Source organism: Dinoponera quadriceps, unplaced genomic scaffold, assembly GCF_001313825.1.
Source record: "Dinoponera quadriceps isolate SergipeBrazil2010 unplaced genomic scaffold, ASM131382v1 scaffold777, whole genome shotgun sequence".
In the NCBI taxonomy this organism is placed as follows: domain Eukaryota; kingdom Metazoa; phylum Arthropoda; class Insecta; order Hymenoptera; family Formicidae; genus Dinoponera; species Dinoponera quadriceps.
The window spans coordinates 3160182-3183977 of record NW_014555488.1 but is presented as its reverse complement, the minus strand read 5'-3'; the positions used below and the strand labels follow the sequence as shown (position 1 = coordinate 3183977).

Below are 23796 nucleotides of genomic sequence, written 5' to 3'. Positions count from 1 at the left end.
ATTTCTAGAGATTCTAAAGAAAATTTTCGGAACCCTAGAAATTCTCTATCCGACAGTCAGTCGGCACATCTACAATACTTGTACGACGTGTGAAATAGCATGCTAAGAATTTTACTTCTTCCTGCGTTTCACGGCGTGGTCGTCGTAACCTTGCGGTATTTCAGTTCACAAAGGAAATTAACGGTAATGTTATAAAACATATTTTGAGATCGCATATTGTGTTGTACATATCTATTTTATTTATGCTCTCGGAATTTACTTTTGGATGTGAAGTAATTATCTTTATTAAAAGTATAATATACCATGTGTGTAATCAAACGGAAACACGTCTAAACCATCCATAGAAATGTATGAAACAGTACATATACGAGATTCATTGGCTGATTTTGTGATTATAAAATTGTATTTTTCAATCTGAGTTTTATTATCGTCACATTTTTTACAACATTGCACAATTTTTTTAATATTTTGCGTGTCGCATATTAAGTTATTTTTATCATGTTTTGCATACTTCATTGCGTATTTATTACAAGTTTTTATTTATAAGTTCCATTATAGTTATGAGTTAATAGATTAAAATATAATTGATACGCATCTAATATCTTCAATATTTTGTTGTACCATTGCAGATTATTGCAGAGTATTATTAAATATCTTTCATCATGAGTCGTTTCTTTGCAACTGGCTCAGATTCTGAATCTGATAGTGCATCTGAGGAGGAGCAGATACAAAGGGCACCAGCGACAGCTTTCACTGTATGTATCTAAATATATTTTATTAACCCATTGTCTTACGATTTAAGTTCCGATAGTGTGGGCATTAGTGAATGCAAGGTCGATCACATGTCGAGCCATACATGGTTTGGCTGAGTGTTTGAAGTTGTGCAAATTGCAGATGTCCTATGATTTGTAAATACATGTGTAAGGTACAATTAATTTTGCAAGATGTCTGATAAATAACTACGATCAATTGATCATTGAACAAGAAAGATTTATTGTCTTGAAGTAAATAATAAATTAATAACATTTTTATTTCAATTTCTAAATAAACAGATATTGAAGAATATCATCTTAATAAAATTTACAAAAATTTAATAATCTTTGATTGTATGATATCTTTCAAAACATGTTGGTACATGTAATGTCGCGTGTAGCCCGATCAGCTCTACAAAGTGTCTGAGACGTTTTGTTTACATTTGACGCGATGACCTATCACACATCTCTGATACGACTTATTTATTTTCGGTGCGATCAACATACCATGTCTCTGATACGACATTGTAAGCTAAGGGGTTAATAGTTTTCTATATAGGGTATTTGTATAATGTTATCTTATTATTAAAATGATTAAAAATATTTTTATAGTTCAGTGATGATGAAGAAGAAACTAAGCGTGTTGTACGTTCCACAAAAGAGAAACGATATGAAGAAATAGCAAATCTCATAAAACTTATTAGGAATTACAAGAAAATTAAGGATATGAGCAGTATGCTCTCCAGTAAGTGACTTCAGTATTGCCAAATATCTATTTCATATTTATGTCATAATTGTCAAATTAGTAAAAATATATTTAATGAAAATAAGAATACAAATATTACACGAATATGTAAATACATGATATGTGTGTTTTATGAATATATGACAAAAATTTTCTTGTTTATAAAATTTCTGTGAATTCAGGTTTTGAAGATTTGATGCGTGCTTATCAGAAAGCTCTACCGGTTGTTGCTAAGGAAGAACTTGGACAAACTCCACGATTTTATATTAGATGTTTAGTCGAAATGGAGGATTTTATTAACGAAGTATGGGAAGATCGCGACGGACGCAAGAATATGTCAAAGAATAATTCCAAATCGCTTTCGACGTTGCGTCAAAAGTTACGTAAATATAATAAGGAATTTGAAGATGACATAAGCAAGTTCAGAGAAAACCCAGATCAAGATGATGATGAAGAAGAAGAAAAAGGTTCAATTATTACTTAAATATACATCTATTATATAAATTTTTACTTAAGATTCCGAGGAGTTTGAAAGAAATCAAGGTAAAATTAAACAATACTTTCTGTGATTTTAGCTGAAGAAACTGTAGAAACCGAAGAAGAAGAGGATAGTGCTGTAGCATTTAAGAAGGCTGGTTCAGAAGCTAGTGAACCTGATGTGGCCAAATTCAAGGTTTTCCTTGATACGAAGACTTATGAATAGCATAAGCTGTTTTCAATATTTTTATAAATCTGTTGTATATTTTATATTGCAGAAAAGTGCAACTGATGGCGAGGAAGGCAGTGAAAGTGAATCAGATTGGGGCAGCGATTCAGACAGCGAAAGTACAAGTAGCGACGATGAAGGCCAATATCAAAATATTCGTGAACGTTTCATCAAGAAGTACGATTTATTTTATAATAAAATTTGACATGTCTAATATAAAAAAAACTATATACGTATAATATGACAAATTATTTTGTATAGAGCAACCGATAAGGAAGAGGACGAAGATAAAGCGAAGAGAAAGGAGCAACGAAAAGAACGCAAAGAGAAGGAACGAAAGAAGAAACGTGACGAAGATGACGGCGAAGGTGAATGGGAAACCGTCAAGGGCGGCGTGGCTATTCCTTCCGAAAAGCCGAAGATGTTCGCCAAAGACGCGGAGATCAATATCACGGCAGTGCTGAAGAAGTTGTCCGAAATAATTGCAGCTCGCGGTAAAAAACGTACGGACAGACGAGAGCAGATCGAACTCTTGCATGAACTGCAATCGATCGCCGATGCTCATGCCCTCGGGCATGCCGTAGCTGTGAAGATCAAGTTCTCCATTGTGTCTTCCATCTTCGATTACAATCCGAAGGTTTCTGACGCTATGAAACCCGAGTATTGGTCCAAGTATGTACGATTTTATCGAGTCATCAGATATCTGGCGGACAAATTGATTAATCACTTTTTTTTATTGCGACAGATTAAAGTTTTTTCCTTTTTTTTTTTGTGGAATATGTAAGGCAACTTTATTATTCTACAGAATTTTGGAGCGCATTACTGAAATGTTGGATATGTTGCTGAGCATAAAAGACATGGTAATAGCGGAAACAATCGCAGAAGACATGGAGGAATTCGACACGGCACCCTACAAGATTCACGGATGCGTACTGACGTTGGTGGAACGTCTCGACGAAGAATTCACGAAATTACTGAAGGAGTGCGATCCTCACAGCAACGAATACGTAGAGAGGTAGGTATCTTTTATGGTGTTAGTTACTTTAGAATTGAGAAGCTCATTCTCTCAACTTGATCTGAATTCATATTTCCAAAGAAAAAAACAATGATATGTCGGAAGAATTTCTTTAATAAACCCTCGAATAATAAGATTTATATAGTAACAGGGTGGGTTGTGTCCGATCGGTAGAAGTATTTTGTCGACTAAACACTTATTAGTCTCACAATAAATTAGAAAATATTTAAAAGTAAAGTAATTAAAAGTAAACACAAAATGTATCGCAAAATGTGTAAAGTACCTGAAATATAAAATACAGTGTAGTATTTATATGAATGTAAACTTTAAAACTCATCTGTTGGATATTTAACCCGTAAGTTTTCTTTAAGAAAAAAATAATATAATAATATAAATACATAGTAAGTGCTTGCAAAAGTTCGTATGATATTAAAGCAATTTTTATTGATTAATAACAATGAGACGACATAATATTTTAATCAAAAGATTTGCCGTTGCTATCAAAAATCTTTTGCCATCTTTCGGGCAGTTAGTTTGATAAAATGCCGATAAAATGACTCATCTTTCGAGGTAATCCATCTATTTTGACCTTATGAACTTTTGCAAGCAACTAGTAATAAAATAATATATAATAAAGGAATGAAAAGAAAAAAATATTTTGCTTAAAAAAATTGTATTAAATGAAAATAAAAGAGAGAGAGAGAGAGAGTTACCTGTTTTTCTCTTTTATTTTGTCAAAAAATAATGATGAATCATTATTCTTGTTAATTTATGACAAATGCTTTGTAAAAAATAAAATATAAATAATCGAGAAAAAATGATGTTAATAACAAGATAGATCGGATTCGACCGGAAGAGCGCATCGAGTGGAGGAATCAGCCTTTATACCGGGCAAGATAGTACAGTCCCACTTATCTTACGCTACCAGTCACTACAAGAAAACTGGCTTGAAAGACTCGTGAAACTATAACACGCTACGTTTCATCGAGAAACATTAGAATATGGCTCCGACCAGATACGACCCGATCTTATTATTCGAGGGTTAAGAAAATAAATGAAAGAATATCCCCACTTATGCGACTCTGATGCAATGAAATTTCCACGTGTTACAGATTGAAAGATGAGAAACAAGTCGCTGCCATAATAGACAAGGTGCAAGAGTATTTAGAGAGAGAAGGCACCGTGTCCGAATTGTGCCGCGTATACTTGCGCAAGATCGAACACTTGTATTACAAGTTCGACCCGAATGTTCTCAAGCAGAAGGATGTAAGTCTCGCAAGATGTCTCGCATGTACAAACGATTCTTCTTATTTTATTGAAATTATTAATTGCGCTAGGGTGAATTGGGGCAAGACGTAATCACGTCTGTACAGGTCATGGAGAAGCTGTGCAAATATGTTTATGCGCACGACAATACTGATCGGCTGAGGACTCGTGCGATTCTCTCGCACATTTATCATCACGCGCTCCATGATAATTGGTTCCAGGCGCGCGATTTAATCCTGATGTCGCATCTTCAGGAAACTATACAGCATTCTGACCCACCCACGCAGGTAGTGAATTTGAGTATATACGTTTTTTGTGTTTGTCTCGTTAAGAGGATATGCTCATTTGAAACGTCGTTTTGTAGATGTTTTTGGACATTTTTTTGAAAAACTATAGACAATTCTGAAATCCTGTGCAAATATTTATTTATATTTTAACTATATATAGTAATGTTTATAAATTATTATTCACAATACTAATAAAGTTACAAGTAATTTTATGCAACATTGAACGAAAGTTTTGTTCGCATAGTTGCCACGATTTCGGAAGTCGTAAGCTTCTGAAGTCAGAACGGCGACAAAATTATTAAACTATAAATTTGTGGCTATCGTCTCTACCACGATGCAATAAAAAAGCTGATTTTTGACAAAATGGCACAACTTAAACGAGAAAAGTCGATTTTGGGTCAGTTTTTCTCAGCTTTGAGATTCTTTAAAAATCGAAATATTAAAAATATTGACTTCTTCGTCGTTTCAAGGGCAATAGCCACAAGTTTATAGTTTAATAATATTTTTGCCGTTTTGGTTTCAAGAGCCTACAACGACTGGAATTGTGGCAACCAACCTTTCGCGTTCGACGCTAATAAAATTATTTTTCATTACTTTATTAATATTGAAGATTATACTGTGTAGAAACTACAGTATATAGTTAGAGCGTAGATAAATATCTATGCAAAACTTCAGAATTGTATGTCTTATAGTTAAAAAAAATTCTAAGAGTTACCTGCCAAGTAAAACGTCCCAAATGAGAATACTCCCTTAAATAATAGGAAATTAATTTACCTTGCTTGCTTTTAGATCTTGTATAATCGTACGATCGCCCATTTAGGATTGTGCGCATTCCGTCATGCCAATATTAAAGATTCTCACAATTGCTTAGTCGACCTGATGGTGACAGGCAAGGTGAAGGAACTCTTGGCGCAAGGTTTGCTTCCGCAACGACAGCATGAGCGTAGCAAGGAGCAGGAGAAGATTGAGAAGCAGAGGCAAATGCCTTTCCACATGCATATCAATCTAGAACTCCTCGAATGCGTGTATCTTGTTTCAGCAATGCTCATAGAAATTCCATACATGGCTGGTATGTCATTATATTTAACACATTAGTATTTTTATAATTTTCCTTCTCGTTGACATATACCGAATGTTTCAGACCATCGTGCGCCCCATTTAAAAACGAGGGAAATGGTTATTTTGAAAAATATTTCAGATAAAAGTTATAGGGTATAAAAAGACCCATTTACTGATATTATCGGTTTGACCTTGGGTAGCGTCGCCAATGTTTTGAAAAGCTCTCGAGGTAATTTATAAGGATATAAAAAGTAGGGGGTTCCGTTTAAACAATTCAGGATGACTTTGTTCTGCCCTTGGTGACACCACCCAAGGTCAAACTATCAGTAAATGGATCTTTCTATATCCTACAACTTTTACCTGAAACATTTTTCAAAATAATCACTTTCCTCGTTTTTAAATGGGGTGTACGGGTGGTCTGAAACACCCGGTATATTTAACATATTTTGAAAACGTTCTTTTTAGCATTTAGCATTAAACATTATTGTACAACCATCTTTAATATTTATACACACGGAAATACATTTTAACACTAGCGCACGAGTTCGACGCGAGGCGAAGGATGATTTCGAAAACCTTCTACCAACAATTGCGATCCAGCGAGCGTCAGTCACTAGTAGGACCACCTGAATCAATGAGAGAGCACGTTGTCGCTGCCGCGAAAGCGATGCGTAACGGCAACTGGGCGGCTTGCAACAATTTCATCATCAATGAAAAGATGAACGCAAAGGTAAGAACTTCTTCCATGTTGGAAATTCCTTTCGGACGCGTAAATACCGGGAATACAAGTTAACAGGTCGCATTACTCAAATGATTAATTCGAATCCAAATGGAAGCATGAAGTCCATGAAGGACGCGGCGCTAACTCAGAAACCAAATGAAAGTTTCTTCTCACCGTAATAGCCTATAATCTATCTAGGTTTCTCTCAAATATTATACAGGTCTGGGATCTTTTCCACCAAGCGGGCAAAGTACGAGCTATGCTGACGCGATTAATCAAGGAGGAAGCATTGAGGACGTATTTGTTCACGTACTCCCACGTGTACGATTCTATCTCGATGCCGAAGCTCGCCGACATGTTCCAGTTGAAACGTCCTGTGGTTCATTCTATTATTAGCAAAATGATCATTAACGAGGAACTCATGGTACGTTGCGCGGCGATATCGTTTTTAGAAGTCATTCAATTATTACGTCACATTATGAGAAAGGAAGGGGAAGGGAGCTCTAATAGCTTATACGACTGTGATAACAGGAAGGAGAGCAAAGACCGTATGGAACGCCACATTAAATGACATAATTTGTCAAGTATGGCATAATTTGAAAAAAATCTGATTGCATTAACTAGAAAGGGAACAGCCAGATGCGTTCTGATTGAAAGAAACAGAATTTCTGATTCTCATAACTTAAATGTGATTCTTTTATCCAGAATTCCCTTTCCTTCAACCAAAATGTATCCGGTTGTTCTTTTTCTGCTTAATATAACTAAACTTTTTTCTGTATATTCTTTTAAAAACGCAACTAATCAAAATTATAAAATAATTTGATATATGCCTAATAATTATTTGTAGTTATTTGTTATTTCAGAAAAAGATAATAGCGCATAGTCTAATAATTATTACTCACAATATGATTATAAGCTATTTTTTTTTATTCTGTGTCGACGGAGGGGGGAGATAATTCCACATGTCACATAATATTGGAAGAAGGCAAATACTTTGTAACGACATTATGCCAAAGGGGCAGGGGGAGAGGGATAAAAATACCCAAATTTAGCGTGACGTAATTATGGTTTCTACATTAGTCGCACAATCACAAGATTGCATGAAATTGACCAATTATAGTCAATTATTTTTCTCGCGATCAAAAATAATCGACTGTGATTGGTCAGTTTCTTGCGACTTTGCGATTGCACGACTAATGTAGAATCAACTTTATGTGTGTAATGGAAACAACGTTTGGTGATCCGTGTGACTCAAATTCACATTTTTTCTTCTTCCCATAAATTTAGGCATCTTTGGACGACCCGACAGAAACTGTTGTCATGCATCGTAGTGAGCCAAGCCGTTTACAATCCTTGGCTGTGCAACTCACGGATAAAGTCAACAATTTCGTCGACTCGAACGAACGCATTTTCGAAATGAAGCAGGGTAAGCAAAACGCACGATTATCCCTATGTATATTTCTTCGTGGTCTGATTTCTTTGTCGTGTTATTTCCTCGTTTGCTCCAACGTGTGTACGCAAGTATGATTTTATTCGTACGTTTATTGCGACATTTTACGAAAACATTGCGCGTGCGACGTGCATTTATTCTGTACGTAATGCATATAAATCCTCGTAGGTAACTTTTTCTCCAGAGGAAACCAAGGCAATTTCCGCGACCGGCAAAACTACAATCGTCAGGGTCAGGACTGGGGCCGGCAGAGGCGCGATCGTGACCGCGATCGCAATCGCGAGGACAATAGAAATTATTAAAAATGTCAAATTTAATATATACGCATTTTATTCGATTTTATATATTATGTATGCATATATATTATCATGTAAAGATCCGTTCAGACAAACTCGTTTACTCTCGCATAATGCGTGTGCGTAAACCCTGTATCAGACTACGCATTGAAAATTAAGATTGAATTGAATTTGCCTAATCAGTGCAAACTTAAGTTTAGTGGAATTGAGTGAACTTTGCACTGATTGATCAAATTTCAAATTCAATCTCAGTCTCTGATAAGTGATGTGATACGGGCTTAAGAAAACCAATAAAATATTTATATAATATAAAGGATGCTGTTTCTTATATCATACATAATATTGGTCGATTTTCTTGTGCATAAGCATTACGCAACTAAGCGAGTCTGTTTGGATAGATTTTGGTAATGATATATAAATAAAATTGTTCTTGCTCTCATATGTCTTGTATCCTTTGGATGAGTTTGTTCCCCGTTATGATAGTATCGGACGCGAGAACAAGACGAATCCCCGTGGACTTTTCGATCAGCCGACAGGCTGCCACTTCCGCGCAGGTAATGCCTCCTACCACACAGACGACTATCATCTTCGGCGATAACGCGCCCCGTTTACCGCTCACCGTGCAGCCTGGTAAACTTGCCAGATCCTCGAAGCTGCGGGGATCTCTCTCCTGATTGGTCACGATGTTTAGTATCTGCGCCTGTGATGCGTTAAATAACACGTATAAATATATCGTGATCAAACACCACGTTATTTACGAAGAAGAGTGAGATACGAACGATGGCGGGTATGTAAGCGTTGTTGAACACATAACTGGGACAGGTACGACCGTTTTGACTGGACCGTTTGGAATGACTAGGTAACAACTTCAGTTTTTGCGCGTTGCTACTCCACTCGCTGCTCCAGTTCGGCAGCTTGTGCAGAAGATTTTCGGTTCTGTACTTCAATAAGCCGACGGTGTGCAATTTGTAAAACAGAGGGATATGCTGGTAACCGTGGGTGTGCAGGTGTAGTTTTTGGATGTTCCGAAGTTCGTTCTGTGTCACGCCGTCAGTGGTGATGGATAACAGGCACAGAAGACGCAAACATCGCAACGCGTGCTCGTCTAAGAGGATAAATTTTTACTTAAGTAATCGTTAACGTTATGAAAATTTTCATTATACGAGGTGTCTTAGCGTAAGAACAGCTAAATATCTTCTTTTTTTACGGTCAATTTTTCGATTTTTTTTTTTAAGGTTTTTAAACCCTCAAGATATTTAGCTGTTTTTTCTTTATGCTGGGAAATCTTGTACTTATATATATATGTGTGTAGGATGTATTTGAACTCTACTGACAAACTTATAGGACACTTGTTGAAAAATAAGTAAAAAGAGTGTCTTAGGAAACATATGTCTGCGAATGCTTAGTTTTAGAGATATAGCTTTCAGAAAATGACAATAATGAAAGAAAATATGTCGCAATAAGTGAATTAAAAGTGCAAATATCTCTTTTTTACCTATTTTTGAAGATAATACTCAATATAATAATCAATTTTGATATTTCTGTAAAGTTAGATAAAATGCTTTCAAGAATCTAATAGGTATGCGATATCGTTAGAAATAATGAGATGATAATATTCAAACGTGTTCGTGCGTCTTTACAAATCTCGACAATTTTGCATTGATACGGGAGGCATACATTTGAATAATTTTTATAACAATATCCCAGACAAAATTATGTCTAAAGCCGTGACATAAGACATTTGAAAGACGTCTTACAGACGCTCTTTAAGATGCTTAAAACGCCTTGAAGATATCTTAAAGATGTCTTATCATCTCAATTTTAGACATTATGTTGTTTGGGATGTATCTAATTATTTATTTATTTATAAAACACTATAAACTAAAATATCAAACTATATTATTTATTTATAAAACACGGTTTAATGAATAAAAAATATATTTTTTAACTAAGATTGCGGCAGCTATCTCAGAAACTAAGCATTTGAGGAGCTATATTATATTTACTGAGACTCCTTTACTTATTTTTTTATATAGAATCTAATCTCTTGTAAGTTTGCCGATGAAGTTCAGATACACTCTGTATATTAATCGACGTGAGAAGCGAAGATATGTACCTATATTTCTCTCGATGTAACTCAAGCACTCTTTCTTTTCTCTACAATCGAGCATCAGCTTCTCCATCGTCTGCAAGGCCTGAAACTCGGAGCCCAAGGTATCAGCGATAGTCTGACACGCGGATATATGAAACGCTAATTGCTGTGTCATGTCCCTGCTCTTCTGTAATCTCGTCGATACGTATCTCTCCATCTCGGACAGTTTCATTGTCTGCACCACTTCCTGTTCGGCTAATATTAGCATATGTTGAAAGCATTATTGATAAGATGAAGGTGATAAATAAATACAATGATTAAGTACATTTAAGTGACTTAGCCTTTCCGTGCAGAATCGGAAAAACGTCGCTGCAAGGTGTATCCCTCACTTCTCCATAGATTTGATCCTTATCCGGGTTCAACTTGGTTTGCGACTTGCCCAAAGTCGCTGTACCGACGTTCACATCTACGACTTCGTTCAACAGGCCTGCATACGTCACAGGCGTCAGCAAGGTCGTCGTCAGATCGTAACTTCTGTCCATTACGATCAAGGCGCCGATCTCATGTCCTAAGTTAGATGAACCGAGATATTGTTCCATGGATTCCATCAATGTGTTCACTTGCTGGCTGTGCTTGCCGAAGAAAAGCGATAGCCTCGGCGAGCCGAGTATCAGTTGCAACGACCATAGGTTTTGAGCTAACGCTCGTAGAAGACTGTTATCTTTGTGGTAATAGAGATCAATGAACATAGGATTTTCCAATGACAAGACGTTTCCATCCAATTTTATAAATTCCGGAGATAACGTCCGTAATGTAACCAGTCCAGACAAACCTGAATAAATGTGACTTGACATTATTATCAGAGCAAAAGAGCAAAAAGGTTTCAAACATTTTTCCGTTACTTATTACCGGATATTTTACAGAACGTTCGATTATTCTATTAATAAGATGTGTATTTTAGCTAATGAGAAATCTGATTCGATTTTTTAATATATAATGTACTTCGAACCGTTTTGTTTAAACGACATTGTACCTTTTCTTTTATATTCTATTATCTTGTGATGTAATAAATGTCAACGAATATATTCATTATTTTATCTGGATTTTGTATCCAGAGAAAGTTTCTATATTCTCCCGTTTATTTAACACGTTTATTACACATAAGTATACATCCCGTTTATTATACACAAGTATATGGGACTTGCAATTTAACGCCGATTCCGAACGACAGTTGAGTGAGGTTTTCGTGGCAAAGATGCTCTTCGGTGGCTTGCCAGATCATCAGAGAGGAGACAAGAGTGTATGAAAATATTTTGGTATTGCCGGGAAATGAACCCGTGACCTCTAAGTATAGCAGATCAGTGCGTTCTCTACTGTGCCAGACTCGTGCTCATTTAACAATAATAATAAAAGTAATGTAGCCAATAATAATAACAAGACTTGCTGACCTTCTTCTTCTACTAAACTATGTAATACAGGTGGAACAAAAGGCACGACCAGTAAATGATGATATACTTCAATATTGGGCTTGCTAACGTGAGATATTTCAGACTGTATTTGATCCAGAACCCTTTTACATGCGATTAAGTTGTTGGACACCAGAAATATACGCTGATTGTTTGACGGCTTCAATCCTTCCTCCATTTTATAAATCTTGCCCGCTCCATATCGTCTGAATAAGACGATTAGATTTTAAAATTAATATGTATATGAAGAATATGAAGTAAACTCACTTCAATACAGTCATTCCTACAAAGCTATCCAGTATTTTCATCAATTTCTGTTCTATTATCATATCCTTTGTGCCTGGGATAACGTCTAATATCTCCACAAGCTTTCGTTGACTTATTTGCTGCAGTACATTTAATTTATCGTCCAATGTAATATCCATTGTGGTCTATTTATCTAAATTGTATACGTATAACGATCCAAACAAAAATTCTCAGATGTGGTTATCTCCAGGTATTCTTCATCTGTAAATAAAAAAATTTGGAGAATGACTATATTTTGCAAAAAAAAAAGCATGATCAAATGTATTATATATTCAGTGATAGACAATTTTGTACTTTTGTTACAGACGCATATTTTACAGTGTTAACTACTAACGCGTCACCAGCTGGTCGGATTGTCAAGAGCGGGGCACCGGATGATAAGTCGATGGCGTGATGAGCGATGAGAAGCGGCGCATACACGCACGAACGCACGCATCGATACCAACACAACACGGGTGTGAGTGAGCCTGACACTGGCTCTCACACACTGCTTTTCACGCAGAAAAATCGCAACCGATCCCTTATGATCCCTGCGCTCGTCGCGCCACTGAGTGCCTTTTCATCTTCTGCCGCCGAGGAGTACTCACGCGCGCTGCTGAGCGAGGTTATTTAAAAATGGCGGACGCGTCGTCTTCCGACACTACCTCAGACTGTTGCAACGAGTGTTTCTCTGACATTACGTCGGAAAAATCCGAATACGTCGTGGTGGGCAGGAAGCCGTGTCCGCCTCATCGACGTAGCAAGCGGCATTTCCTGCAGAAGCTGCTGATAAGAGAGGTAGGCGGGCTTTAACCTTCAAATCCTACGAGTGGCATCATGACTGATAGGATCGGCCGAGCTGTCAAGAAAAATTCTCAGCGCTTGTAACAAGCGCTGTTATTGAGGAAATCTGCAGAAAACGAGAAATTATCGTTTAATCTTGCGGCTGGATGGACCCGTCTCATTTAAAACCACTTGCCACTTATGCTCCATGACAATAAAAGAATATGCAGCCCTTCCCTTCATGCTTTTTTTTTAATATTCTAAGATATCTTAAGGTAATTAACGATGTTCGGTATTTTGCGATATTGCTTTGCTCCTGAGATGTGTCGAACAGCGGCACGCGCCGATTTGTAAAAAGCAAAGTGTAAGATTTTGCGCTAATCTGTGTAAATCTGCTTGCAGATGAGAGGATGCCTTTCAGCGCACAATTATGCTTCAGAGGAACGACTGTTTGCAGTGGTACCGAAGTGGCGACATTTGTCTCTCTTACATGTAATGCCAAAGTCAGCGCTGGAAGCAGGGTATGCTAATGTAACAGTGATATTAAGTGGGTTCAATCATTTTTTATCATTGAGCAACTGTGTAGCTTAATCATCAACTATTGCCATAAATACTTGGTGCTTTTTCGTAGAAACTAAGAAAACAAATATTTTGAAGAAATGAAAATTGACAAGAAATGGATTAACGTAAACGTTAAAAAAATTGTTTTTAATGTTTAGCTTGTTACCACAAAGATATAAATAGTGTGGATTTTGCATTCTGTTCTGAACAGGCAGTAATTGGTTTTTATTTTGCAAGGCACATTATTATGGGATTGACACAATGCGGTCAGTTTCTGCTCACTTACACATACACCCTGGAGGTCAGTAACACGTCCCTGTATAAATACCTGCTACATTGGTGGGCCTTCACGCCGAACCGTGTCGCTCGCAAAGTCGCCGAAGTTACATTATTCGGCAACTATACAATTTATAGAGAATTAAGCATAGTTATATCACAATGGCCAATGGAGCGTAATAAACTTGTCATACACGGCCTTTGGTACGTTAAAAAAAATTATTTACACGATGTTGGAAGTGATATGTACGAAATTAATAATCCACTTATTCTTGCAGTACAAATTTCTTACCCTTACATGTGACTGATAGAGCGTATTTAACGATAACGACGGTGCCGTCTCTCGATAACTGCAAGGATTGCTTAAAGGTTGCTGCAGCGTACGAGGAAGAGGGTGAAGGTGATTGTTTACGGCTTTAGGAAAAGAACAGATGTAAACTGTAGCAAGATTTATAGCACGGCTAAACGGAGGAAGATTACCCTTTTTCTAGTCGAATCTTATAGTTTGAAAGAAATGTTTGGAAGAAAACCGTTTTTTGCCAGTTTTTTTTCGATTTCTATCCAAAAAATTCTTTTAAAAAAGTTTATATGCGTTCGATTAAAACCTGCCACTGTTTTTGAGGTAAAGAAGGTAAGAAACCAAAAAAATTCACGGAAAATAGGGAAAAACGATTTTTCTCCAAAATTGGAAAAAAACTACAGATCCTGTTTTATTGATTTTTATTCGTATTTTATATGTAACCTACGTTAATGCGCAGACCTCATTAGAATCTCGTCTTATAGAACTGGCCGCAAATTGGGACAGCTGCGTGCGATGTAACTGCCTGCAGCACGGGCTGACAGTGCACACCACGTACGAAGTCATCTCGCCGTATCCGAAATTTCGAGCCACGGTGTGCTTGAATTACTGGAATCACGTGGTGGTCAATACAGGAAATTTCCTGCACGTTCTCCGAGTAGACTTGAACATACCCAAATCGAAGAATCAGAAGACATGCGACAAGCAAGATTCCGTGGTCCCGGACACGATCCCGCTGGACATGAGCGACGTCGAGGAAACGGACTACTCAACGAGGACGGAGCGGTACGAGAGTTCAGACGAGAAAGCGGGCACGCCGGAATGCTCGATCGATCGATCTCCCAAATGTGAATCCGTCGTGGAACAGGACTTCCTGGACGAGCCGGTGATCAAGTTAGACGATAAGTTAGGACGCGATTTACCGTTAAATACCGCGAGCAGTAATCAAAGCGACTGTGTCTGTGATATAAGTAAGTCTACCGACGCTTTAAGTGTTAAGTCGTGCGAATGCCCGGACGAATGTAAGTGCAGTAACCGGAGTAACAGCAGCCCCGTCTCGCGCGTCAACGAGCAGACCGCCATATCGGTCCGCGACAAGATCCTGCAGGACTTCTGCGAGGACATGACGCAGGAGCTCAACATCGGTAACGATCTCATCACTCTGGTGAAGCATCCGTCGTGCTCGCCTCGCTCGACGCCCCAGAGATTGCCGGCCGATCTCAAGGCGATGACGTCATGGTCGTCGCCGATCCTCACCCCGCCTTCGGACATCCTGCGCACCCGCAACTCGGAATCTAGTCAGCACAGAATCGTCCAACGTCCGGCGTGCCAACGACCGAGCTCGCCGCAACCGGGTGCCTCGCAGGACAATGGCAGCGGTAACGTGGCTTCCATTAATTCGCCGCTCCAGTCCGTGTCGATTAGCCCTACTTCCTCGTGCTCGTCCCGCCTGATGTCACCGCCCATCACGCGCTCCTTCCGCCAGCCAAGTCCGCGCAAAAGGTCGAGCTTGCACTCACCGCCGCCCGCCATCGTGAGCACAACGCAGTCGAGGACCACCCGAGCGACGCACAAGCTCATCCTCGAAGCCGAGAAGGCGTACGAGTTCACCGACGAGGCGCAGGAAATGTGCGAGAAGCTCAGCTCTTTCAGGAAGCGCAGACTCGCTGACAAGAAGTACGAGTTCTGCGATGAGGCGGAAGACGCCGAGAATATAGTTCCTTTCAAACACATACGCGACCAATTCAGGCACCGCACTTGCTCCATACACCAGATACCCTCCTCCCCGGCGATGTCGCCGGTCTTGCCGAACGGCAGACGGCATTGGGTCGACTCGGATCAAAGCGAATCGGACGAACTGAATCTCACTCAGGATATCGGTGTAACGAACGACCTGTCGAATCCCGAAACAGGTAAACTCGACGATTCTTCATCGTTGAAAGAAAGTTCTTCTATCAATGTATCCTGTACTTTCAGCTGAGAAAAACGTTCTGCGGCCGTTGAACCAGAATCAGTTGTTCAACGGAAGCGTGTATAGAGATCGCGTTGGCAACAAGTGTTGTCCGAGTTTCTCCCCGTTGGTTCCTCGAAACAACTTGCAGTATCCTACGATAAAGTGCACTGCATGCTTTAAACGGAGCTACATAGAACTCGACGATGAGATGATATCAGTGATCACAGATGTGGAAGGTATGTATAAATCTGTGAAATTTTCTTTTTCTTGAAATATTAATCTATATCGTTTTAACGAACGGTTAAGGCTTCTTTTGATAAACTGATTTGGTTTTTGAATATTATTCCACCGTATCTATACGAGTAGTCTAATAAGTTTTCATTCCTCGCTTGGGCATACGAAAGATAAGAAGAGAAACCACTCGTATAATTTTATAAAGCCTCTTCTGATCGCGTACAGTGAATTTTTCTGTTATCTTCGTTCAATAGGCGTGTGAGAAAAAAATTTATTATAACTATCGGCAAAGAACTCTTGCGTTGAATTTTGATACCATTCTTCAGATTGGACCGTAATTTCGGATTTATTAATTGTAATTGAAAGGGGTCTGAAACAGACCGAAACGTTTGTACTTCTTAATTTTTAACTCAATGTTATTAAATTGGATTAATGTATCTCTATCTCGCGTCTGGTTCTTATAAGTCTGAATTATAATTGTGATTGTACATCGTTTTAATTACAAGAGGCAAATACTGTACTACTACTGTACTAATTATCACAAATGTTTGCAGATGAAGAGACAGGAGGATACGTGAGTTACCAATGTGTGCTTCCAATGCATGTACACGGTTCCGGTTATGTTCAAATGCAAATGATCAGCAACAGTAAAGCGGAAAAACTGGTATTTATTATTTCGGAAAAGCAATGCAATTCATCGTATAAATCACAACTGATAGAATGACAATTATAAATTGTTAATTAGAATTATAAAACAACAATTAGAAGTGTAAAATGTATTTCTAATTTGATTAACAGATAGTACCGATAGTCTCCATAACTCAGTTGAGTTTCGACATTGAGACTTTTTCTCACCATGTAGCCGACTGGATCTGCGCGAGATTCAAAAAGAAATACTGGCATTGCAGCGACTACGACATCGAAATAATTGACGTGTGCGCACTTAGCGGCGATATAATATGTTTGCATATAATGAAGATACAAGCGAGTGAATTATGTAGTCAAACGCAATGGTAAGCACGCATATTCTTTTATCCTATGAATTCTACATCTCCCGATTACGTTTCTTTCTAATATCACTTTACATCAATTATTGCACATTATACTTTCTTAAGCGTATCTTGCTCGAGTAATTTTATATATAATATTATAATAGAATTATTAAGAATTATTATATAATAAAAATTAAAAATTAGAGTTAGAATTAAAAATTGATATAATGCTCCACAGTTCGCAAGACAGAAAGCTATATGAAGTCGGGTGTAAATTTACGTGGAATATCGACACAAGCCAATACAGAATAACAGACGTGTTGCCGATGGAGGAAGTCAAGCCAGAATCCTTAAAGCAAAACCTACCGGATGCAATGAATTTTCGCGATCCTTTATGGAATCCGACGCGTCGCTTAGCTGCGCAGTTACGCGAGAAAATTCAGCAACCGTATGCGCACACCGTGCGTTTCCTGCACAACGAAATGAGCTTAACAGGTTGGTGTCTTCTTCGCGAGTTCGTTGCCTCTTGTTAGAAACAGTCTAGCGTATCATCGAATCGATTGCAGGCGAATCTATAACCAAGCTCATCGACCTGGACAATCTCGTGCAGTTCTTCATCACGCCGATGCCAAACGACGCCTTAATAGAGTGAAGAAATTCAGAATTACCGCATTTCTTCATTGCAAACAATAATTTATTTATTAATACAAACTCCGCCACTTTCGTTCTCATCGAGCATGACGTAATATATAGAAACGTATCCGCGTTGTTCGCAACAAATATGACAACAAAGAGAGAAAGTACCTTTCTTTCGATAAAGAATAAATAACTGACATTAGCAGAGAGGGAGAGAGATATATGAGCTGTGTACGAATAGCTGTATACTCTCACTATTCACATCTTTTTCCATGAGGTCGATCGTAAGTACGATCGATTAGTGCAACGTGTGACTTGATGGTAACTTAGAGACATAGACTATGAAGGTACTAATTAACGATACAACGAAGCTCGCAAGCGATTTGTAAAATTTATCAGCGCTGTATACTATACGTTGATTATCTACTATACTATGGTAACTACTGTACTTTGGTAACTAGTAGATATAATATAGGTGACTAAACTGATTGTCAATAAATGTACCATGACGTGGTTCAAAGTAAGAAAGACAAGAACATGGTGATAACCGGCTCGATACTTGGTCCCAAAAAATTAATAACTGATCTAAACTGAAGGAATATGTATCGAAGAAATTTCTCTCTTACGCGAAATTCGCCCTACATACTATTATAAATACATATATGTATGTGATATATATATATATATGTGTGTGTGTGTGTGTGTGTGTGTGTGTGTGTGTGTGTGTGTGTGTGTGTGTGTGTGTGTGTGTGTGTGTGTGTGTGTGTGTGCGTGGGTATAAACACATATACATATATCATACATACATTATATATATCTGTACACACACATACACGCATTATATATATATATATATATATATATATATATATATATATATATATGTATGTATGTATGTATGTATGTATGTATGTATATGTGTGTGTGTGTGTGTGTGTGTGTGTATTTGTAGGACCAAATTGCATTATACTTAATTTTTCATGTTATCACAAGATTGTATTGTATCATAAAAAGGCAGATCTTTTCGAATAGAGTTTTGATATTAGTGTACTACATGTAACATGTATATACATAAATGCGCAACTTTTACTATCATCAAACGCAACCGTTGCAATTCGCATACTAATTAATCTTTTTTCTCGGAATTCTCGTCGAATCGTTTTCATAAAGCATTGATATTGACAAGCTAATAGAGATTGTTCTTTGAATTGCAATAAACTCTTTGTGTCATTATTTAATAGAGATTCTCTCGAACTGGTGTGTTATTATTACCTTTGTATAGACATAACGAACATTTACTCTATATCCTTTCAATGTGGCGAAAAGAGAGTAGAGATTCAAACGGGTATTTTAACGGGCGGTCCTACGTTAGCATCAGATCCGATTCCGTCCAATTTGAGGCCAGCGAGTATTTCTTCCCACGCGTTCATGGACTGTTGATAGTGTCTGATATGTCGATCCGCCATCGAGATTAGCATATTCTTCAGATCCGTCTGCTTCTCCGCGTTCCACCTTTGCAAATCACTTCGCAGATTTTCATTCGCACATTCCACGCGATCTTGTAAAATCTCTGTTTGCTTGGCTAACCGCGGAATAGTCTGGCCGAGTCTCTCCAACTTTTCATCACGAGATTCTGCCTTCCACAAAGATCCACCCCAACCCTGTGTAGGAACCGTGCAGCTGGTAACACCTACCAACTGTAAGAAAGTAATTAAATTCAATCGTGTTACTCATCTTTTCGCCAATAAAACATTTTAGAATATTGTTAATTGATCTTCTTTTGATTTCTCATATAAGATAATATAATATAATAAAAATATTATCAGTATTATCAAAGCTCTTTTAATAACAAACAAAAGAAATAAGGCAAATAGGAGCAAATCGCTGTTGTTGGTGTATATGCGTAAAAACAAAGTTGTCGAGTGTCAAATTGGTAAAAAAAAGTCCAGAATGTTAAAGTAACTGAAAATTCGAAGTAACATAATCCGTAGGCGCGTATAATGGAAACACGTAAAATAGAAAAAATAAAAGTAGATAAATCGCCTATCCTCTCTATAAGTAGCATACGTATTATCAAGCTGTTATCCGTAAGAATATATTGACAAACGAACGGCTGAGGACGATATAACGCAGATTAAAAATATATAAGAACTCACAAAAAAAAAAGTTATTGCAAAATGCATGCCATTGCGCTGACGTTTAATGAAAATCATTTTAGAGATGCATCGTTTATTGTAAGTTTTCAGTGTAAAATCTTAACTTTGTCCCAATTAAAATCGTAATCAGTTGTCACTCTGTGTTCCGTAATAGTAGAAGGCTAAGAGCCATGTCTAATTTGATTTCTGTGTTCCTTCATTCTTATTTTTGTAGTCTGGGAAATAATCTGGCTTGACGGACCACATCGTCATTTGCAATTCTTACAACCTATTTGCAAGTGTAATTTTTAAGTTATCTATGTCCTCACGTAATTTTCTCATGTTTTTTCATTGAAGAGGGTCCAAAAAAAATCGATATGTTTGATATATTAAAGATATATTAAAGATATTTATATTCATATTAAATTATTAATTTATCATGCACAACAACAGCAATTTGCTCCTATTTGCCTTATTTTTTTGTTCAATAAAAATATATTTCAATACATGACTTGATGAAAAACTACATTATATCGTCAAAACATTTATGAATGTATTGTTCTTTTGGTACCTGATCTTTCTCTAATCTTCTTTTCGCCAATTCGTCAACGGTTATCTCATATTCAATCTGCATTGAATCACGACGAGACAGTGCACTCTTGACCGCCTCTATGTACGAGACATACTCGCGTTCGTCGTTAGGAACATTCTCCAAAAGTTTCTGATGCGCCAGTGCATTTGATTCCACTGCTTTAGCGATCGCCAATAAAATTGGAGCAAGTTCTGGTTCTGAAGTTGCCCACAGTGTGAATATAGGATGTAGCTGATGAAGCTCCAATAAATAATCTAAATAACATCACACGATATAAGAATCGACTAGAAATTATATTTTAGTACAACTAAAGCGTATTCTCATTTTCTTCTTCTTCAGCGTACTCTCCATACATACCCTGTCTTTCCTTATGTATGCGATGATTAATTTTATCAACAGTCGACAATTTTTCACTCAGCGCTGTACAATATTCCCGAATCTGTTCGAACTCCACGTGACGCTGCTTCATCGTATACGTACTCGCTATGTTTTGCAAGGAATCGGTCATTTTGACGAGCACGTTTCCACGATTTTTACGATGAACGAGGAATTCCTATTTAAGTATTGATTTGAATGAAAACGATATGATACAGCGTGCTATACTTTAATAATGTTATACTCACAGCAGGTTTAGTTGTGAGAAAGATATGAAGATTCTTGTCACAACTGAGAATGGGGTGATTCACCACTCTGTTTAGAAATATATGCAGAAGTTTCATGCGAGCTATGACAAATTCTTTGGAATAACGGTCCAATTGAGCAAGCAGTGTATGCTTGCCTGGCATTGGCTGTAACAAACAAACACCAGAGTTTGTAAGCAATCTGACCTGACTTCCCATTATAAATAATTATTTTTTTCCTTTACAATAATTCATGTTATGTGTATTATTTGTATATTGGATAAATGGTAAAAACTTACTGGTATAATATGTGTCGGATAAGCATCCACCAACTTCTGACGAAGCCAGATGAAGTCATTATAGCGCCTACGGACTATGTACTCCCCTTCTTCAAATTCTGGACGCGTAGTCTAGAATTATTCAATTAACATTATTGCCGGGTACGCTCTAACGTTAACGAAATTAAACAGCTAAAATTATTTTTTAACGACACAGTTACACACTTACTCTGGTCGTTATACGGAATGTGATATAAGTTTCTAAGGTTTCTAGGTGTTTCTGCGGATTGTCTACTTTCACTTGCAAATCTCGAGAGTCTGTTTGAAAGTCTGACATCTCCTGATCCGGTAGGGTAGAGAAACTGTCAATAGAAGGGGATGCAATCTGCAAAATAGCAAAAGCTCCATGACATTTCTTACTTAATATATAGATACTCTTCCGCTTAACTTGATAGACAGACCTGTCGTCAGAACTTATACGTTATAGATACCGTGCATATTAAATTCGTTACACGTGTAGTTTCGTTATATGTTATATGTGTAATTATATGTACGTTATATGTGTAATTTCAATGGATTGGTTACACCAACATTGATGAACATAAATAAGACATTTGTGTGAGGAATTGTCCTAGGTGGTTATATTCGTACCACGGATCCTTCGATGGAGGTGCTGCAGTTGGACAGGAAATCGACATCGCGGCTCTCCTGCTTCACAATTCCGCCCACCGCCATCGAGCTCACTTCCAGAATCGCCGAGTCCTCGGCACCTTTCTCACCCAGGTTCTCTACTTCCGACGTTTCCGTAGAAGTCATCATTTTTTTGACAGTTAGACAACACACACTTGACAACACCAGCTACCTTCGCAGCACTGCGATAACAGCATGCAGGTTCTCCACGAACAATGACGGATTACTGCAGGGCTGGTCCTTGACAAAATTTTCTATTTTTGTATGCTTCGTATATTTCCCGGATGAAGAAAAACTTCACACAATTTTTATAATCATGTGGATACATGTGAGAATCATTATTTCTCGATTCGAAGATTGAACGTTGAAAATTACGTATCGTTTCCGTACTTCATGTCAATTAGAGAGGATCTTCGATTCTATTTAAGTTCGGGGCCCGTGAATACTCGAATTCGCCCCTTTCACGTAATGGCGTACGCGCATCGATCATCGATTCAAAATGCTGCGCAAACTTCTCGCCGTGTACGGCTCTAATTGACCCACTTCATTTCTCAGATGAGGTGTGTGCGGCATGTATATTAGAAATAACGATCCATTTAATATCACGGCGTTTCGTATATAAGCGATCGCTTTGGGATCCGCACGTACATATGGCAATTTCATGAATTTACTTAATTTATATTTTAATTCGACTCATGCGCGCGATAATGGCGGATGAGGTAACATGCGAAAATCGGCGGCAATTGGCAATTGTTGCCGTCGACAACGACGAGGATCGTTCACGCGGATCTCGGGGGATACGGCAAATATTTGCGGATATCCCGTGGAAACCGTATCTCTGGAAACCAACGAATTGCCCGCGAACACGAGGATTCGAAAGAATTCAAAAGTGCCGGTAATAAGGAGCAGCTTTGTACGAAGAAATCTTAACGTCTCTGCTGGTCTTCTGCATCTTGCGGAAACTCCATTTGCAGCAATGGCCAATAAATATTGGTTGGACATGTCCGGCCGTATGTTCAGGAATCGAATTCTATTACGTAAGCGATTATTTTTAATACTGTAAACATTATAGCTTAATCACTGCTGATTTATTTTATGGATTGCACATCTGAAGATAAATAATTGATAAGAAACATAATTCAATATTAACTAGTCTCGTTATCGACAGAAATCAATTCTCTCTCTCTCTCTCTCTCTCTCTCTTTCTTTGTAATTAAAATTAGAAATTTGTCGAATCTTAACTATAAATCCATCTTTCCAAATCGGAGTTATTAAACCTTAGACAAGCTACTGGCAAATGACAATAGTTTTTTTAGCACAATATATTTTTTATAATAAATGTATCTTAGCATCCAAGCTTTGAGTAAGAGGATATTTAAGTAGGCAATGAAAGAAAATGCACTAATTAAGTTTCCTACACAGTTATTTCGCCTTTCTCTTCTCATTTATTTCTCCTCTCTCTTCTTAAATTGTACATTAATTGCGTACAATTATATATACAGCAAATAAATTTTTAAGAAAATTCGAAACTGGATGTAACGAGAGAACTGGAAAGCGCATATTTCTAACTGCACTACTGGCGCAGCTGTGTGCGCGCGCAGTGCTTC

At 37.7% G+C, this 23796-nt stretch overlaps 4 protein-coding genes across 8 annotated transcripts; 2 read left to right on the top strand and 2 right to left on the bottom strand.

Moving 5' to 3' along the window:
- The first annotated feature begins 78 nt into the window (after window positions 1-78).
- On the top strand, window positions 79-8736 carry LOC106744432 (eukaryotic translation initiation factor 3 subunit C). 2 transcript variants are annotated; one of them, XM_014619203.1, is made up of 15 exons: window positions 79-183; window positions 630-755; window positions 1365-1497; window positions 1680-1964; window positions 2073-2170; window positions 2253-2380; window positions 2465-2875; window positions 3009-3218; window positions 4331-4484; window positions 4556-4771; window positions 5561-5840; window positions 6367-6560; window positions 6772-6975; window positions 7839-7977; window positions 8170-8303. In XM_014619203.1, exons 2-15 carry the CDS (start codon window positions 663-665, stop codon window positions 8301-8303), a joined length of 2679 nt encoding a protein of 892 aa, XP_014474689.1. In that variant the 5' UTR covers window positions 79-183; window positions 630-662. The 2 variants fall into 2 exon arrangements, with proteins under 2 accessions (XP_014474689.1, XP_014474690.1); XM_014619204.1 differs by lacking the exon at window positions 79-183 and having other exon boundaries at window positions 663-755; window positions 8170-8736.
- On the bottom strand, window positions 8576-12687 carry LOC106744433 (vacuolar protein sorting-associated protein 33B). 2 transcript variants are annotated; one of them, XM_014619206.1, is made up of 7 exons: window positions 12496-12687; window positions 12123-12362; window positions 11838-12061; window positions 10715-11221; window positions 10414-10644; window positions 9077-9402; window positions 8576-8997 (listed from the first exon to the last, which is right to left on the bottom strand). In XM_014619206.1, the coding sequence occupies exons 2-7, from the start codon at window positions 12278-12280 to the stop codon at window positions 8734-8736; spliced, it is 1710 nt and encodes a 569-aa protein (XP_014474692.1). In that variant the 5' UTR covers window positions 12281-12362; window positions 12496-12687; the 3' UTR covers window positions 8576-8733. The 2 variants fall into 2 exon arrangements, with proteins under 2 accessions (XP_014474692.1, XP_014474691.1); XM_014619205.1 differs by having other exon boundaries at window positions 8734-8997; window positions 12456-12687.
- A 44-nt stretch (window positions 12688-12731) lies between these two features.
- Window positions 12732-18073, top strand: LOC106744431. Of its 2 annotated transcripts, XM_014619200.1 has the most exons (10): window positions 12732-12938; window positions 13326-13444; window positions 13722-13964; window positions 14039-14160; window positions 14544-15971; window positions 16036-16248; window positions 16801-16910; window positions 17045-17259; window positions 17477-17733; window positions 17805-18073. In XM_014619200.1, the coding sequence occupies exons 1-10, from the start codon at window positions 12777-12779 to the stop codon at window positions 17888-17890; spliced, it is 2955 nt and encodes a 984-aa protein (XP_014474686.1). In that variant the 5' UTR covers window positions 12732-12776; the 3' UTR covers window positions 17891-18073. The 2 variants fall into 2 exon arrangements, with proteins under 2 accessions (XP_014474686.1, XP_014474688.1); XM_014619202.1 differs by lacking the exon at window positions 12732-12938 and having other exon boundaries at window positions 13360-13470.
- Window positions 17777-22379, bottom strand: LOC106744434 (sorting nexin-30-like). Of its 2 annotated transcripts, XR_001374447.1 has the most exons (8): window positions 22151-22379; window positions 21729-21884; window positions 21521-21631; window positions 21225-21389; window positions 20959-21154; window positions 20581-20855; window positions 19147-19571; window positions 17777-17877 (listed from the first exon to the last, which is right to left on the bottom strand). XR_001374447.1 is itself a non-coding variant. In XM_014619207.1 (7 exons), exons 1-7 carry the CDS (start codon window positions 22316-22318, stop codon window positions 19212-19214), a joined length of 1431 nt encoding a protein of 476 aa, XP_014474693.1. In that variant the 5' UTR covers window positions 22319-22379; the 3' UTR covers window positions 18780-19211. The 2 variants fall into 2 exon arrangements, 1 of the variants encoding a protein (XP_014474693.1); XM_014619207.1 differs by lacking the exon at window positions 17777-17877 and having other exon boundaries at window positions 18780-19571.
- Between the last annotated feature and the right edge of the window lie 1417 nt (window positions 22380-23796).

Excerpts from the sequence above, each read along its gene's own strand:
- LOC106744433 (XM_014619206.1), bottom strand. The coding sequence starts at position 12,280 with ATGGATATTACATTGGACGATAAATTAAATGTACTGCAGCAAATAAGT. Across the intron at positions 11,222-11,837 it reads TAGTTTAGTAGAAGAAGAAG|GTTTGTCTGGACTGGTTACA; the intron begins GTCAGCAAGTCT and ends ACATTTATTCAG. Across the intron at positions 9,403-10,413 it reads TTACATCGAGAGAAATATAG|ACGAGCACGCGTTGCGATGT; the intron begins GTACATATCTTC and ends TTATCCTCTTAG.
- LOC106744431 (XM_014619200.1), top strand. The coding sequence starts at position 12,777 with ATGGCGGACGCGTCGTCTTCCGACACTACCTCAGACTGTTGCAACGAG. Across the intron at positions 13,445-13,721 it reads AAGTCAGCGCTGGAAGCAGG|GCACATTATTATGGGATTGA; the intron begins GTATGCTAATGT and ends TTATTTTGCAAG. Across the intron at positions 16,249-16,800 it reads AGTGATCACAGATGTGGAAG|ATGAAGAGACAGGAGGATAC; the intron begins GTATGTATAAAT and ends AAATGTTTGCAG.
- LOC106744434 (XM_014619207.1), bottom strand. The coding sequence starts at position 22,318 with ATGATGACTTCTACGGAAACGTCGGAAGTAGAGAACCTGGGTGAGAAA. Across the intron at positions 21,885-22,150 it reads CCTCCATCGAAGGATCCGTG|ATTGCATCCCCTTCTATTGA; the intron begins GTACGAATATAA and ends GCTATTTTGCAG. Across the intron at positions 20,856-20,958 it reads CATACATAAGGAAAGACAGG|ATTATTTATTGGAGCTTCAT; the intron begins GTATGTATGGAG and ends GATGTTATTTAG.
- LOC106744432 (XM_014619204.1), top strand. The coding sequence starts at position 663 with ATGAGTCGTTTCTTTGCAACTGGCTCAGATTCTGAATCTGATAGTGCA. Across the intron at positions 5,841-6,366 it reads AGAAATTCCATACATGGCTG|CGCACGAGTTCGACGCGAGG; the intron begins GTATGTCATTAT and ends TTTTAACACTAG. Across the intron at positions 6,561-6,771 it reads ATGAAAAGATGAACGCAAAG|GTCTGGGATCTTTTCCACCA; the intron begins GTAAGAACTTCT and ends AATATTATACAG.